General features: G+C 32.4%; 1 protein-coding gene across 1 annotated transcript in view; it reads right to left on the bottom strand.

Annotated features, from left to right (window-relative positions):
- The window catches only part of trio (trio Rho guanine nucleotide exchange factor), a 669,473-nt gene that overhangs the window by 208,744 nt on the left and 445,825 nt on the right, over positions 1-14,904 (bottom strand). Inside the window, exon 15 of the mRNA XM_024360812.2 lies at positions 10,234-10,400. Coding sequence (XP_024216580.2) covers positions 10,234-10,400 — 167 coding nt within the window. The remainder of the gene's footprint in view (positions 1-10,233; positions 10,401-14,904) is intronic.

Genomic DNA, 14,904 nt, shown 5'->3' on the forward strand with positions numbered 1-14,904 from the left:
ATATAATTTAGTTTTTTTTTTTTTTTTAAGAATAATAATAATAATACAGTCTACCACAATTACAATAAGTTATATATAAAAGCTAAATTAAAGAAATAATGAGAAAAATTAAATAATAACATTAAATACCAATACTACCAATCGTTGTCTACATACTTCTATTCAATGAGACCCGTCCAAACCCTAGGTTCCAGATCAGTCCTGACGTAATCTTCTCTCCCACGTTTCGGTCTATCCGTCGGTTTAGTGTTTACTAACTTTTAAAGGATCCATTCGTTACTAAGCCTTCAACTTTACACGCTCATCTTATTCGTCGCAATGTTATAACCTGGGTTATGTTTACCGGGTGCAGATACCCCAATTCGGCGTTGTGTAGCCATCTAGATTCTCTGATTAACTCATTCTTTTTCAGTCTAAATATTTTACCCAATATTTATTTTTAAAAACCTAAGCCCGCTGTTCCTCCCTTAATGCAAGAGGAATTCGGACCCATAAAGTACAGTATGAAAGACACCAGTTTTTTATATTTTAACTTTTAAATTTCTGGATAGAATTTTTATGGGACCTGCATACTTCTTTTCAGAATTTAAAACCACAAAGCAACTTTTCGACATGTTATCTTTCACTTCAAAAATTATTTTAAGAGATATCCATCTATTCATGAAGAAAAACCATTAAAACTTACTTAAAACTACATAAGTAATCTGAAACTTTAATAACCCTCAACATGGCAAGGAGCCCTATAAGATAACACAACTTAAGGTATTTTACCCTGGGTTATTTTGGTTTCTTTTGTTTTTATTTTAACAATACTAACAACGATTTTCTCGAATTAATTCCTTAGATTATGTATGAAGGGGAAAAAATCATTCTGAAGCTGGGAAAAAAAAAAGTCATAGCGAACTCTACATACATCACCTATCGCTCTCTACATACATCGCTTCAGTGAAGCCCCTTCAAACCCAAGTCTACTAAATCAGTTTTAATGCAATCCTCCCATCTATGATTCGGTCTACCCCTCGGACCCTTACCCATTGGTTCAGCGTTTATTAAAATTTTAGGAATCCACTCGTTACTAAGCCCTACAACCTTACACGCAGCTATGCTATAAGCTGAATTATATTTACCGAGTGCAGTTCCCTCAATTTAGCGGTGTTTATTCCAAATTCTTCGATCAACTCATCCTTCGTGGGTCCCAATATTTCACACAATACTTTATTTTCAAAAACCTTAACGCACTGTTCTTGCCTTAATGCAAGAAGCCACGTTTCGTATCCATAAAGCACAGTATAAAATATAATAGTTTTTTAAATTCTATCTTTTAGGTTTCTGGAAAGAGAGCACAATCTAAGCAATTTTTAGTTTGAAAAAACAAAACAACAAGTATTAAGTACATTAAATCATTTTTTAAAATTTAACCATGTTAAAAATCAGTATATTTAGTGCTAGTACATAGTTAACCTACTGCATTTTTATACTGTATTCTTATTAAGCTGGGGAGAATGATCATGACAGTTCATTGGAAATTATTTAATTTGTTTACATGTTTAAGTCGTAAAGCCACAATTATTTACACTGTTAACTAACAATCAGAATACGTAATTCTTTGAGTAAGATAATCTTAGATATTTAGTATAGCGAGTATGTTACGTCTTAACCATTCGGATAGAAACGATTTTATTTTATGAATAAATGATTTTTAGGGGGCGGGTTTAATAACAGGAAAGTTTTAACAAGCTAGTGAACCAACATCAGCGTAGATACATATTCGCTAAGTAGTGAAACCTGTAAGACACGGTAGACTGAGAAGGATAAAGAACAGAGAAGGGAATAATGGATAACGGGGAGGCGGCAGAGCATGATCTGAGTTCCTTTCATCCTCAGGAGATGTAATGGTTGGGGGTGGTCCGTCCTCATTGTGCCCCGCTGCTGGAGGGATCGGCAAACACTTCACCAGATGGCGAGGATATCCTGCTCGGCTTTAGGGTCTATCAGGATTAACTGCTGTATTACCGAAAGGCCAAACATTGCGGCCCGCTCGATCCAGTAATTGGAACCTTGCCTAATATGAAGAGACATACTTAGAAATAGCCCCTCAAACAGCGGTGCATAATATCTAGTCAACGTTTGCAGAATCAGGCACATCCTATTCCGTCACCGGAGAGTAACAGTAGTTTTTGTCAATTGTCCATTGAGGAATCTGCAAGAGAAGGTGCTTTTGTTGTGCATGGCTATTATCTGTTTCAAATCTAATTTCGATTAAAAAAAAAATCTCTTTTTCTAATGATTCAAAAAGTGAGTAGCTCGGGCCTTTATAGAACATGTATTGCTAGTTAGCAGCACCTTCACTTAGTGTTGTGAAAAGAATGCTCCAAGTAAGGAATAGTATATTTTCTTGAAAAAAACAAAATGAAAAGTTCGACATCATAAATGTACTACAGTAGATGATATTAAGTTTTGCTAACATTCTTAAGATCCTGTTGTTGAAAACTCGTTCATCATCGCAGATAGAAATAGTAGTAATGGTAAGTTGATGATATCAATTTCTTGTTTCAAAGTTTTCTTATATCACAGAGAATGTATTGACCAGGGTGTTATTGACGGCAGTGAGAGTGTTTTATTATTGCTGACACAAAAAGTGAAAACCACTGAATTTTTCTATGCAACCGATGGACATAATTTTCCCTGTTCTACCCCGCCCCCTGCTACAGAAAACGAAGATTTAAACTCAGCCAAGAAAACGGTAGTGCAGATGGGGCTATGACCGACGAATTGATAAAATAAGTGGTTCGAACGTTTAAGTGAATAAAAAAAAATTTGTATGAAGGGAAGATGGCTAGGGTTACGGTCAGAGAATAACACAAACAAGTTAAAAAACAATAACTTGGATTTCCGACATCTTCCAAGCAGCCCTGATGAAGTTAAGAAATTCTGGCCGAAACGTTGGCACTAATAAATAAAGTTTTTAATTTATTTGTGTTATTCTCAGACCGCACCCCCAACTATCTTATCCTCTTATATATTATCCACAGTCCATTATCTTCCCATTATTAAAAGTAAATATGGGCTTAGAGAATATTAAATAATTTTTTTTTTATATATAATTTAATTATGTTGTTTTTAACACATATATATGGAAAATAAAACATAGTTACACTAGCTATATAAAAGAATAGATAACACTCACTGACATTTTGATGATTGTACCACAAAAACATTGTCTATGGAACTAAAATTATTAATGGTGGTTCTCCTTACAATGTATTTGAACAAGAATTCATTTCCATAGATTTGGACTCTGTTGTTAAAAAATATGTATATTTTAAGGAAACAAAAAAAAAATTTAAAGAACTCGAAAACTATACATCTCCAAGAACACAATAGCCATGCATTTATTTAAATGCCATAATCTCTATTTAAACAAAAATCATCAAAATCTGAGCAGTTTTAGCAAATATGGAACCCCGTTTTATCGTCCTCTTAAAAAAAAAACAAAAAAAAAAACAGATACCACTAACTCACTCACTTACTACTTATTTTACTTCAAAAACGACAATGCCCGTGAAGCTGACAATATTAATGAGAGTCCCACTTATGATTTACTTAGGTAAGGCTAATTTAAAAAAAAAATCGAATACTAAGTAGTTTACAAATAATTATTTCTAAAACAAAGAGGGAGAAGGTGATTAAAAACGTCTTCCCACGATATTTGAATAAAAGCAACCCTTATCATCAAGAAATAAGGATAAGGCTAAGAAGAGGTGATGTTAGTTGTATTAGGGGCCAGAGTTTATAAACAATTACATAAAAAAAAAAAATAACACCATAATATCTTTTTGAATGGAATATGGTCCGGGTGCGGTCAAAAAAACTCAAATAGTAGATAATTATACTATTTTATTGAGCCATCGTTTCGCCCCACGTTGCAGGGCTTCGTCAGGGCTGTTTTGACGACAGTCAAAAATTATTTTTTAAAAAATAATTATATTTAATTACAAAAATTATATTTTATTACAAAAAAATTATTACTGCCGTCAAAACAGCCCTGACGAAGCCCTGCAACGTGGGGCGAAACGTTGGCTCAATAAAATAGTATAATTATCAACTATTTGAGTTTTTGTTTTACCCCACCCGGACCATATTCCATTCATCTATACACACGGTCAATCAATAATCTTCCAGTACTATCTTTTTGTTCCTATATATTTTTAATATTTATTACTTTTGTATATAAATTTATTATTTTCTTATCAATTATCTTTATCCATAATACTTTATTTATATTAATGAAGAGAAGGTAGTTGACCGTGGATAATATACATCAGGAGAAAATGGTTGGTGTTGCGGTCAAAATGTAACACAAATAAATTGAAATAATAATTTAAAAAACTTATTTATTAATGCCTAATAAATAAAGGCACTAATAAATAAGTTTTTAAAATTTATTTGGGTCATTCTCTGACCGCACCCCAACCAACTTCTCATATTTATTTAAATTGTTTTGTTTTTTTAATTTTATATTTATTATCTGTATTTGAAGGTATGCATAAAGAAATAAAATTGTAGCTTTTTATTTATTTTTTATATGTTTTATTAATTAGTAATTATGTGCGAAAATACGATATTTACATTTTTATATGTATTATCATTTTATTTAAAATTTCTATTAGTTTATATTTTTATTTTATTTTATGTTTGATAAAGTGAGGGGGGAAAAAATTTGAAAAACAATATAGAAAGAAGAAAAAAAAAAATATAATATACTATAAAAAATAATATTTGATTAGGCATAAGTATGCTGTGTATTTAGTAGTGGGTTACAGTTGGGCAGTATAACTTTTTTTGAATATTTTTTTGCTCTGTAGAGATGAAAAATTCATATAGCCAATTGTTAAATAAACGTTTTTTCTCAAATGTGGGTCAGATGTAGTTACATCAAAAAATTATCTCAATTCTAAAAGGTAGTTTGAAGTTTCACTTTTGTTATATTAAAAATAAGTATATTCAATCTAATGTAAACGGCTTACTAGTAAAAAAAAACAAGTAAACAGAGAAAAATAATATTTTGCCAGAACCTCTTTCCGATAAGGGTAAAGGGGAGTATTGGATCCTCTATGTTTCCAATAAATTCATGGTTATCGGGTACACAAGGGAAAATGGGCCTATTTCGGGACGTGGCCAATATCGGGGTGGATAGCATGGTACACTTTAAGGTCAAATATAGTCACACAAGACAAACTTTTTATCTTATTTTTTTTTATAAATCATGCAGAAATTTATATTTTCAAGTCATGTGATACGTTTGATGGAGAAGAAACCGATAGGCCTCAAAGAATTTCACAGAACATTAACAACACTCTACTATTTGTTACAGGGAGGTTATGCGATTCGGCCCTTTGATGAAAAATAAAACGGGGCTACAAAAAAGAATAAGGTTAAATCTGTTCCTTTGAAAGGGAAGTAATAGGGCGAACGGGGATGAAAGTAAGAAGCCCAAGTAAAGCTATTTTAGGAGGACCTAAACAAAGCAATTCCAAACCGTGCTCCAGATGGTGTCAGCCTCCTTTAGTAATATCACTAACAAAGGGGTTAGTAATTACTCTCGATTCTTAGTAGAGAGTCATTACATTACTCGACTCTAGAGATTGTTTCAGCAAAGCTATTCATTTCTTTCGACTAAAGGCAATGGAAATAAAAACTACTTTTTTAATTTTTTTTATTAGAAATACAAAATTTGAAATAATAAATGGTTCAAGAACTCTAGAGAGAGACATAGCTACTCAGTTAGTTTCCGAAGGCTGGCCCAGTTTCGAACCTAGTAGTGCGAGAGCCCAAGAAGAGAAAAAAGTCGATTTATTCTACCCCAATTTTTTATTATTTTGATGAAAACAAGGTATAATTACTAGTAAAAATTAATAGCCATTTAATTAATTATATCAGTATGTACGTAAAATGAAAAAGGATGAAGTAGCTGGAGAATTAGAAGACTACACAACACTGAATTATGGGAACTACACTCTGTAAATATAATTCAAGTTATACCATTGCGGTGTATAAGATGGACGTGTAAGGTTGTAGGGCTTAGTAATTAGTGGTTCCCTAAAATGTTAATAAACACTGATCCGACGGGTAAACATCCGAGGGGTAGACCGAAACGTAGATGGGAGGATTGCGTTATCACTGATTTAGTAGAATTGGGTTTGGAGGGACATCACTGGACGGATGTATGTAGAGAGCGATTGGTGGTATCGGCATCGAATCTTTGGACTCGTTAGGTCTTCATTATTATTATATATAAGTATAACCAGGGCAATAAAAAATGGCAGCTGTTTCCAAAAAATAAAACAAAAAATTAGACTTTAGCTTCATGAAATTTCATACGCAAATATCATAAAAACTACTAACCCAACGAAGATAAACATTAGAAACTATTTTATAGTACATCATTTATACACATACATATTTAATTTGATTGCAGACAGACATCTGTACGTCCGATCGTTTCTGAGAAATAGTTTTTCATAAATCAAAAATGTATCCGAACAACTAGAGCTCAACATTTTTGTGAGGTTAATTTGGCAAATATCATGAAAACTATTACTCCTACGAAGATAAACATCATAAACTACATTATAGCTCATTAAACTAGCTCCAATTTGATTTTTCTTTTCGTCTTAAAAAAAAAAAAAGAAGGCAATCTTCTAAACTAGTTTATTCATTGAAGGAACTCTAGATAGTTTCTTCACAAGTTGTTGACAAGTTTATTTTTTACAAGTGCTCATAATAATGTATTATACTCATTAATTAAAATTATTTATTGTATTTTGCTATACGGTGGTAAATTGAAATAAATGAACAAAAATGATATAATTGTTCATAAGCCAAAAATATGCAGTTGATTGTTTCTTTGGAAAACTGACATGCCACATCATTAGCTATCCAGTTTAGTAATTGTTAAAATTCCTTCGTAGGTACATCAGGTATGTAAAAAAATAGTCATATAAATTTTTTTTAATACAGAATTATTTTTTTCTTAAGTTACATTAAAACTATATTCAAGCTTCTATTCGATGGACATATAAATCTATTCACAGGGACAGAACACGTCCCAGAAGATTTGTTTCATACTGTAGTTTTTTTTCGATTTTCCTTACTAAAAAATTCTAAAGCTAGCTAAACATAAAAGAAAAAAAAATACTTTCTCGCTTCTCTAAAAAATATTGGTTAAAGTATACTAAATACGTCCAAGTAGAAATGAACTTGCACAAACCTCCATAGAAAGGAAATAAACTTAGATCTAGAGGAGGGTAGCAAAGAGTTGAACGAGGATATCGGGATACTGAATAAAACAGTAAAAGGCTGTACCGCCAGGCTAGAACTCAGACATAACGAATCTGAAGGCCTACAACGGGGACGAATTTTGAATATTAACATCGGCACAATATCTCTACTCCACATCTTCTCCCGGCTTAGTATTCATAACTCTCGCCACACAGCCGCACTCCGTTGCACATTTCGGTCTCCCATTTAATCTCCTCTCCTCCGAACCATAAAACTAGGCATACAATTCTCTCCATTCCAACTTATGAAGTCCCCATTCGGTAAAGCGCAAGCAACTTCCCCTCAATAAGCTTCTTTAACAGACTTTATGAGATATATGAGAAACTAAAATGAGCGGACTCTCTTTCTCAACCCAATCCACCTTCGCAACATGAAACAAGGACTACAAGCGTACGAAGTGTCACATATTTATTTCAATTTTTGAGTTAAAATATATTCCAAAGGAAATGATCCAAACGTAATCAAAATGTTTTATATACAAGAACTAAAATGCACAACATTAAATTAACATTTGATTATTTAAAATATTAGTAATTGATTGTCTTTCATTAATTAATGAAGATGGTGGTCAAAAAAAGAGCCCAAATATAAAATTATTTAATAAGCACGAACGTTTCGTCCCACTCTTTTATGGAGCATCATCAGGTCTAAAAGCAAGATATAAAAACTAAGTAATACTTTAAGCAGAGTAGGAGTATAAGATGGTATAAAATGTAACATTTACTGTGATAGAACTCTACGGTATAAAAGTGAATGCTAAAATTATATAAAAATGAGCAGCGTATCTTATTTTAATTACGCTACTCATTTTTATATAAGTTTCACTATATTTTTTACATAATTTTATAATTCTACCTTAGTTCACATTATATTTTATTTCATCTTATATTGCCACCCATTTAAAATATTTTTAGCTTTGATGAACTCCTGCAAAGTGAAACGTTGGTGCAAGAAATATGGCTTTGTACTGTTTAAGCAACTTTTTTTACCATATCACTTCATTAAATTCTTTATTTCGGAATTTTACAATAATATAGGCATTTTGGTCGCGTTAAAAATCATTTTAATTTGGATTTTACATGACATTCGACCTTAAATATTTGAAAATAGAAAAAGGTTTCAGTACTGAGTGCCGGCCCCATTAAAGAGCCTTTTTTGCAAGTATCCAGAGTGGATTCAGTCCTAAGAATAACCTTGAACCTTTCCATATCATGCCTCAGTGGAAATACCTTTGGAAAGTAGACTTTTGAAGATTTAAGAGGACTGATGATAAAATTAAGGCGAAGATATTGATAAGAATAAAAATAATTTTTAACTATCCTTACTCAAGAGCTTCTTATCTTCACAAAAAAAACAGGCAGGGGAAGAAATAAACGGAAACACATGGAATGAACGAAAACAAAACCTTCAATGTATTGTTAAATGATAAGTCAACATTTCCATAAATGGCTCATTTACAATATATAATGGTATTTCTGTGTTAAAAAATCTGTCATTAAATTGATTGAAATTTATCTAGATTGGAGGATGAAATATAGCGAAGATCAAATGCTCCTTAACTCATTGCCTAGCTAAGGAACTTCACCTACGTGCCTAGTAGAATGGGATCAAAATACTTTCTCTACATTTTAGGACTTGACAAGCTTCCAATCCGTGATGCAACTTCTGACTTCCTTACAGAAGTTAATTTACCAACAGCTCTGTCGAGGCGAAGAGATCTTATCAAGATGGAACATGCCATGCTGGAGAAAGAAATCATAGCATGAGGTCCAGGCTGGAGAAATAATGTTTAATGACATGACACGTTGAGCATGTCAGGGTTCCGGCCTAGGACAAGCTCTGCATTCCGGACTCTCTCATTAGGTGCGGTCCGGGTTTGTATTATCCTTTTCGGAGTCGGGACCTTTTCAATTCGTCTGACATGTAAGAACTTTCGAACTGGTAAGATGAGTAACTGAATCTAAATTTTACTAAGATGTAAAGAACTTATCCGGAAAGTACAAATTGTGAAATGCCAAAGACCGTAGAATAGAAAAATACAATTTTTGAGTTTTGAAGTCACTTCATGATAAAAAGCATATTTTAGAGAAGTTAGGGAAAACAAAACATTTTATAAGGACTGCAATCGTTATGATTAAGTCAAGTTCTTCACATTATGCAGGACGACTGTGTTGAGAAAGAGATTTGAAATCCAAGCGGGCATGACAATTATCAGATATAATTTAGTAGCCTGAAAGTTATTTTCTATGCTAAAACGAAGTTCTTACCATGGATTTTATAAGTTTTGTAAACTTCCTTGTCTGCTATGATATTTAATAAGATGACTTTTTTATTGGAGTTTATTTGTAAAATAATTCTAGGGATGGTGGTATAGTAGTACAAGTAAGAAAATTGCAAAAATTGGTTAAGCGTTAAGTAGGTTAAGTTACAAGCTGAAATCGTCATATTTCGTCGTCCAGGAGAATGCTGTAGCTTAATGAGTAGAGGCGTCACCTTAGCATCCTTATGTATACAACGATTTCGGTTCAAATCCGGTCTATGCGGGTTGACTTTTATTTGTGGGGGTTAGGCAGGTTTAAAACTCGACCTTCCGTTCTTGTTAGACTAGGTTGGTTACCTCTACGATTAACTCCCTTCCCCTACCTTCGTATGTAAACAAATAAAAAAGGGTTCGTCTTCCAAAACATTTGTTTTTATAGTAGATTATAGGAAATATCAAGGGAGTGAGATCGGTAAAAATAGTATAAATCAGAGTTTCTAAATGCTTTATACCCGTTAAAATCAATTTCACAAAATTTTTGACTTATATTACTTTTACCGCCCTTCCTAGATAAAATTCATAAAATTCTACACTTAAACTAAACACTTAAACTGCACTACACTGTGCCCTACCTGAGTTCTTGTAAGAGGGCTTCTCCTTGGGCTACGGTGGAGAGGGCCGCCTCGAGGCAGGACAGCCGCTGCTGGGAGGCTGCCTCCAGCTGCCGCTCGGCCGCCTCTACTGTCTCCGCGCCCGGTCCATCAGCCTCAGAGCTGAGGTCCTCGGCCCACTCGCTTAGCTGCAAAACATGAAAAAATATATCGTTAAGAATTTATATAACAGTATTATTAACGCTAGCATAATATACTTTTTTAATAACCTCTGAAAAGTGAAAACAAATAGAGACTTCAAAATAAATTGTTTTAACTGATTGGAGTATACCAGTGGCAGTTATTCCATTTGTGCACAATATAAAGTGATCCCTCTAGGCGCATATAAGAAAAATAAACTTGCTTTTGGTAGAAAAAATAAATAGAAAATATCTATTTGAGATCGAGTAGTTAGATCAAAAGCAACGCCTTCATTCTGATAGATGCAACACGCACTGCTTGAACAGTGAACCCCCTGATCTTTTTCTCTTGTTATAGATTTAAGGTGTTCAATTTAATCTTTAAATGCAACTGGTAAATTGGTTGACTTGGAAATTTGGAGTTTTGACAGTATTTATGTCTCTAAGTCATTAGAGATTCGAATATTTTAGCAGTTAAGTAGGTATAGTGTAATTATTAGGTGTTGTGAAATTAACAAGATAGATGTTTCACATTTCACAAAAAAAAAAAAAAAAAAAAAATTTACATAGTATATATTAGGGTGAAATATCAGGCGACGATATATTTATTATTTAAGTTTTAATACTAAAACAATTTGTTGATATCTTCATCAAGAACTCTTAACACTTTAGGTACTATCATAGATTTAATATAGAAATGTTTAACTGTATCAAACTAATATTAATTCATTTTAATTGGTAAGTTATAACATTAAAGACACATTAAGAGATATAAAATATTTGACATAAAAATGACGAACAAGGGAATGAAGAATATTTATCGACTTGCCAAGTCATAGTAGTTGAAAAAAAAATAATCGATAAATAGAAACTTCTTCATTTTATCAACATGAGTTATTATTTTTTATAATGGGAGTTGTGCTTTCCTCATCGGAGGACGAAGAAGAAGAGAGTATATGTCTTAAATAATTTCGTTATATACAATTATAAATAAGTATAATAAAATATATCATAAGGTGAAAACGAGCCTAATTAAGGTAGGTAACTTAATGGACACTCATGAACATTTAGGAACCAATTAGGTTAGAGCATTAGAAATGTCAGTTCCTAGAGAAAGGCAATTACCTACTAAAAATAACATATGACTCACGAGAACAGATGCCATACTCATATCTAGACAAATCTTTTCCCAGGGCGGATGCCCCGTCGAATACATCTTCACATTGCAACAATGACAGCAACAAATCCTTCGCAGCATTTTCAACTGACTAATTCTAAAGTTTGTGCTAGGTGACAGCGGTTATCGCCGTGGCCTTGCTTCCTCAGTTATATCACATTGTTCTAGTTTTAGCCTCATCCTTGCCAATATTTATTAATGAATGAAAGAACAATAAGGTACGGCCGATAACAGCACCCGAACTGTGTAACTACATAAAGAATGAAAGTACAAAAGGGGAAACAAACTTAACTGTGAACAACTAATCTTAAAATAAACATGAGAGACAAAATAACTTTTAAAAAAGCAAAAAGCTCTTTTTTGGGGCTCATATTTTAGCATATTCACTCTTCATTAAATGATGTTAGATTTTAGATTGTAGATTTTCTAGTGTTGTAGGTAGTTTTAAAAATGTGGAGCTCCGAATGAAAAATTTTTTTTTTTACTTTTTGAAACAGCTGCAACTTTTATTCTCCCTCACTATACTTGTCAGACTCATCAATTTAGAGAAGTAATTATACATTCTTTTCATTACATTAGTCAAAAATTGGGTTGTGATACCAAACTTTTTCCCACTGGGCTCATGTACTATAAGCGGTATGATCGGGTGTACTTTATGCTCCTCTGCTAGGAGATAAAGAGACAGTCAGGGGACTTCCATGACTATTATAGTTTGTTACTGTATTTACGTGTGAAGGTAGATGGTCGGGTGTGTGCAGTCAGCAAATAAACAGAAAATTAATTATTCGCTCCGACGTTTCGACCTGAATATCAGGTCTTCATCAGAGTTGAAAAACAAAAAGAGTTGACAAACATCATTCAGAGAAACATATAAATTATAAGAAACAATAAACTAATAAATCTTTTAATTGTTTTTTAGCCCTCATGAAGACCTGAAATTCAGGTCGAAACGTCGACCAAAATAATTAATTTTTCTTTATTATGCTGACCGTACCCTAGGACCATCTTTTCCACATATTAATCTACAGTCATCTATCAACACTTCATTAGTATCTGTATTTACAATCGATCACATAATTCTAATGAAAATAATTAATCTTAAATAAACTAAGTTTAAAGAAAATAGTAATTAGATTAGAAACCTATTTTCAATCATTTTATTTATTTTATTAAGAGGGTTAACTAATAAATTATTGTTCTTTAATCAAGAGCACTTTTACCAGCAGTGCTCACTCCGTACTGGCAATAAAACAAACCAGGTCACCTTCCTCAGGTATTTATTTAATTCGAAAAAGAAAAAAAGATCTTCAATTTAGCAACCAATTAAGGAATACTTGCATAACAGTGTTATCATAAAAAAAATTCAACTACCTGGCTAAGGGGAGCGCATGTAACTACATTGTAAAGATATTAAAAAAAGGTTACCTTAGCCTTATTTTCCATAATTACACTAGATGGAAAATGGTAAATTGAATAAAATCGTTTTTGATCGAAAGCATTAAAAATCTATCAAGATAGTCGTTATAAAGAAATTTTTATTTTAAAAATAACAGCAATAAACAATGATATGTATCCTACATGGGGGCACCGAGAAATTAATTTAGACATTCCCATTCTGGAGCAGTATAAGTCTTCGATGGAAGGGTGGAGCCAAACAAAAATAAATAAGATAAATAGGTTAAAATATATTTTGTCCGCTGTATTAGTAAGAAGAAATCATGCCATGGCAAATTTTTTTTCTTCTGATATGCCGATGGTTCGATGACGTTGCAACAAATAAGGAATACTTAAAAAAAATTTCTCTTCGAATAACTTATGCATTTCTATGATATATTTATGTGGATTATATCGAAATGATCTATCGATGACTGAAATTGATACTACCTACATTATGAAATAAATATAATATAAATAAATAACACCCAACTTCGGTTCGGTTGCCATATATATTTTAACCTTATCATGAATGTTTTATCGGCAAGAATAAATCATTCACAAATTATGAATTAAATACTTAATAAAATGTAGACAATAGAATCTAAGATAACTGGCCATTAAAGTTTTATAGAAACTAAAATGAAGAAGTAATATTACGCATCTAACTGACTTCAAACTGACTGTTGTAACTCAACATAAACCTTGATACGAGAAGAAAATAAAACATGAGTATAGAGTTTACGGTACATTTCTCCTCTAACAAGACATCATGATTTTATTTCCGTATTGGACATTCTTCACTAGATCCCTTCCCTATGTACCAGTTAATTATAGAGATGAAATCATATTTTAAAACGCGTTAAAATTGTTTAAATGTCAAATATATAATAATCCAAGGACAAGAATTTTCAAAGGAATGGAAAATGTGTTTGGGATTGATATAATTCAAACACTAATAATAAAACTGATACTATGAGGAAATTTCATTGTTGGGGTTCTATATTATTTGTTAAAAAAAATTTGGAGAAGAAACTAAAAATTCGAAGCTCCTAGGCGAATAAGAATTTCACTGCAATCAATAATCTTTTACCGATTTCAAATTCCAGAGTAAATTACTCGAAGGTAGAAACACTTTATAATAATGAAGGCTAAATGAGACCGAAGGTTCGATGCCGATACTACCTTTCTTTCAATCAATCTTTCTGAACATACATATGTCTAGTTAACCCTTTCCGAACCAAAATCTATTAAAATTAGTCTTAACTCAATTATCCCATCTACGTTTCGGTAGACCCCTTGGACGTTAATCCGTCGGCTCATTATCTATTAACATTTTATGGATCCGCTTGTTACTAATTCCCACATCCTTACACGCCGACTGCCTTTATTATTATTATTTATTATCTGATTGATCGGTATGCTGCGTATTAACAACTCAGTTGAGCAGTCTCTGGCTATTTTTTTCGAGTTCCTCCTTCCAATTTTAGTGTAAATGACCTTTAAATAGACATGACATACCCACTAAAATAAATAAATAGATTTTTGTCTAAGTTATAGTGAAATTATTGAGCATCCTGTAAAAAAAAATCTGAATAAAATATTTGAGAAAAACTAAAAACAAGAATAGAAACAATCCAAGCTTCTTGAAGACGGTGGAGTCGGTAACGGAATAGTGTGGTGTGGGCGAAACGTGCGCCGCGGTCGCATGTACTCAATGGAACCCATTCAATCATTCCTGGCATATCCTTTCAATCATCCTTCAAGGCTAATTATCATTCACTAATCATTAGAGTGAATTATTCATGGTCATGGAGATGCATAAATTATGCTGTTTTATGAATGTTTATTTATTTTTTGATCTTTTGAAGTAAATCAATTCTTTATAGCATATAAAACACA

This window comes from Halyomorpha halys, unplaced genomic scaffold, assembly GCF_000696795.3.
Source record: "Halyomorpha halys isolate HHAL.00 unplaced genomic scaffold, Hhal_1.1 Scaffold87.1, whole genome shotgun sequence".
Classification (NCBI taxonomy): Eukaryota; Metazoa; Arthropoda; class Insecta; order Hemiptera; family Pentatomidae; genus Halyomorpha; species Halyomorpha halys.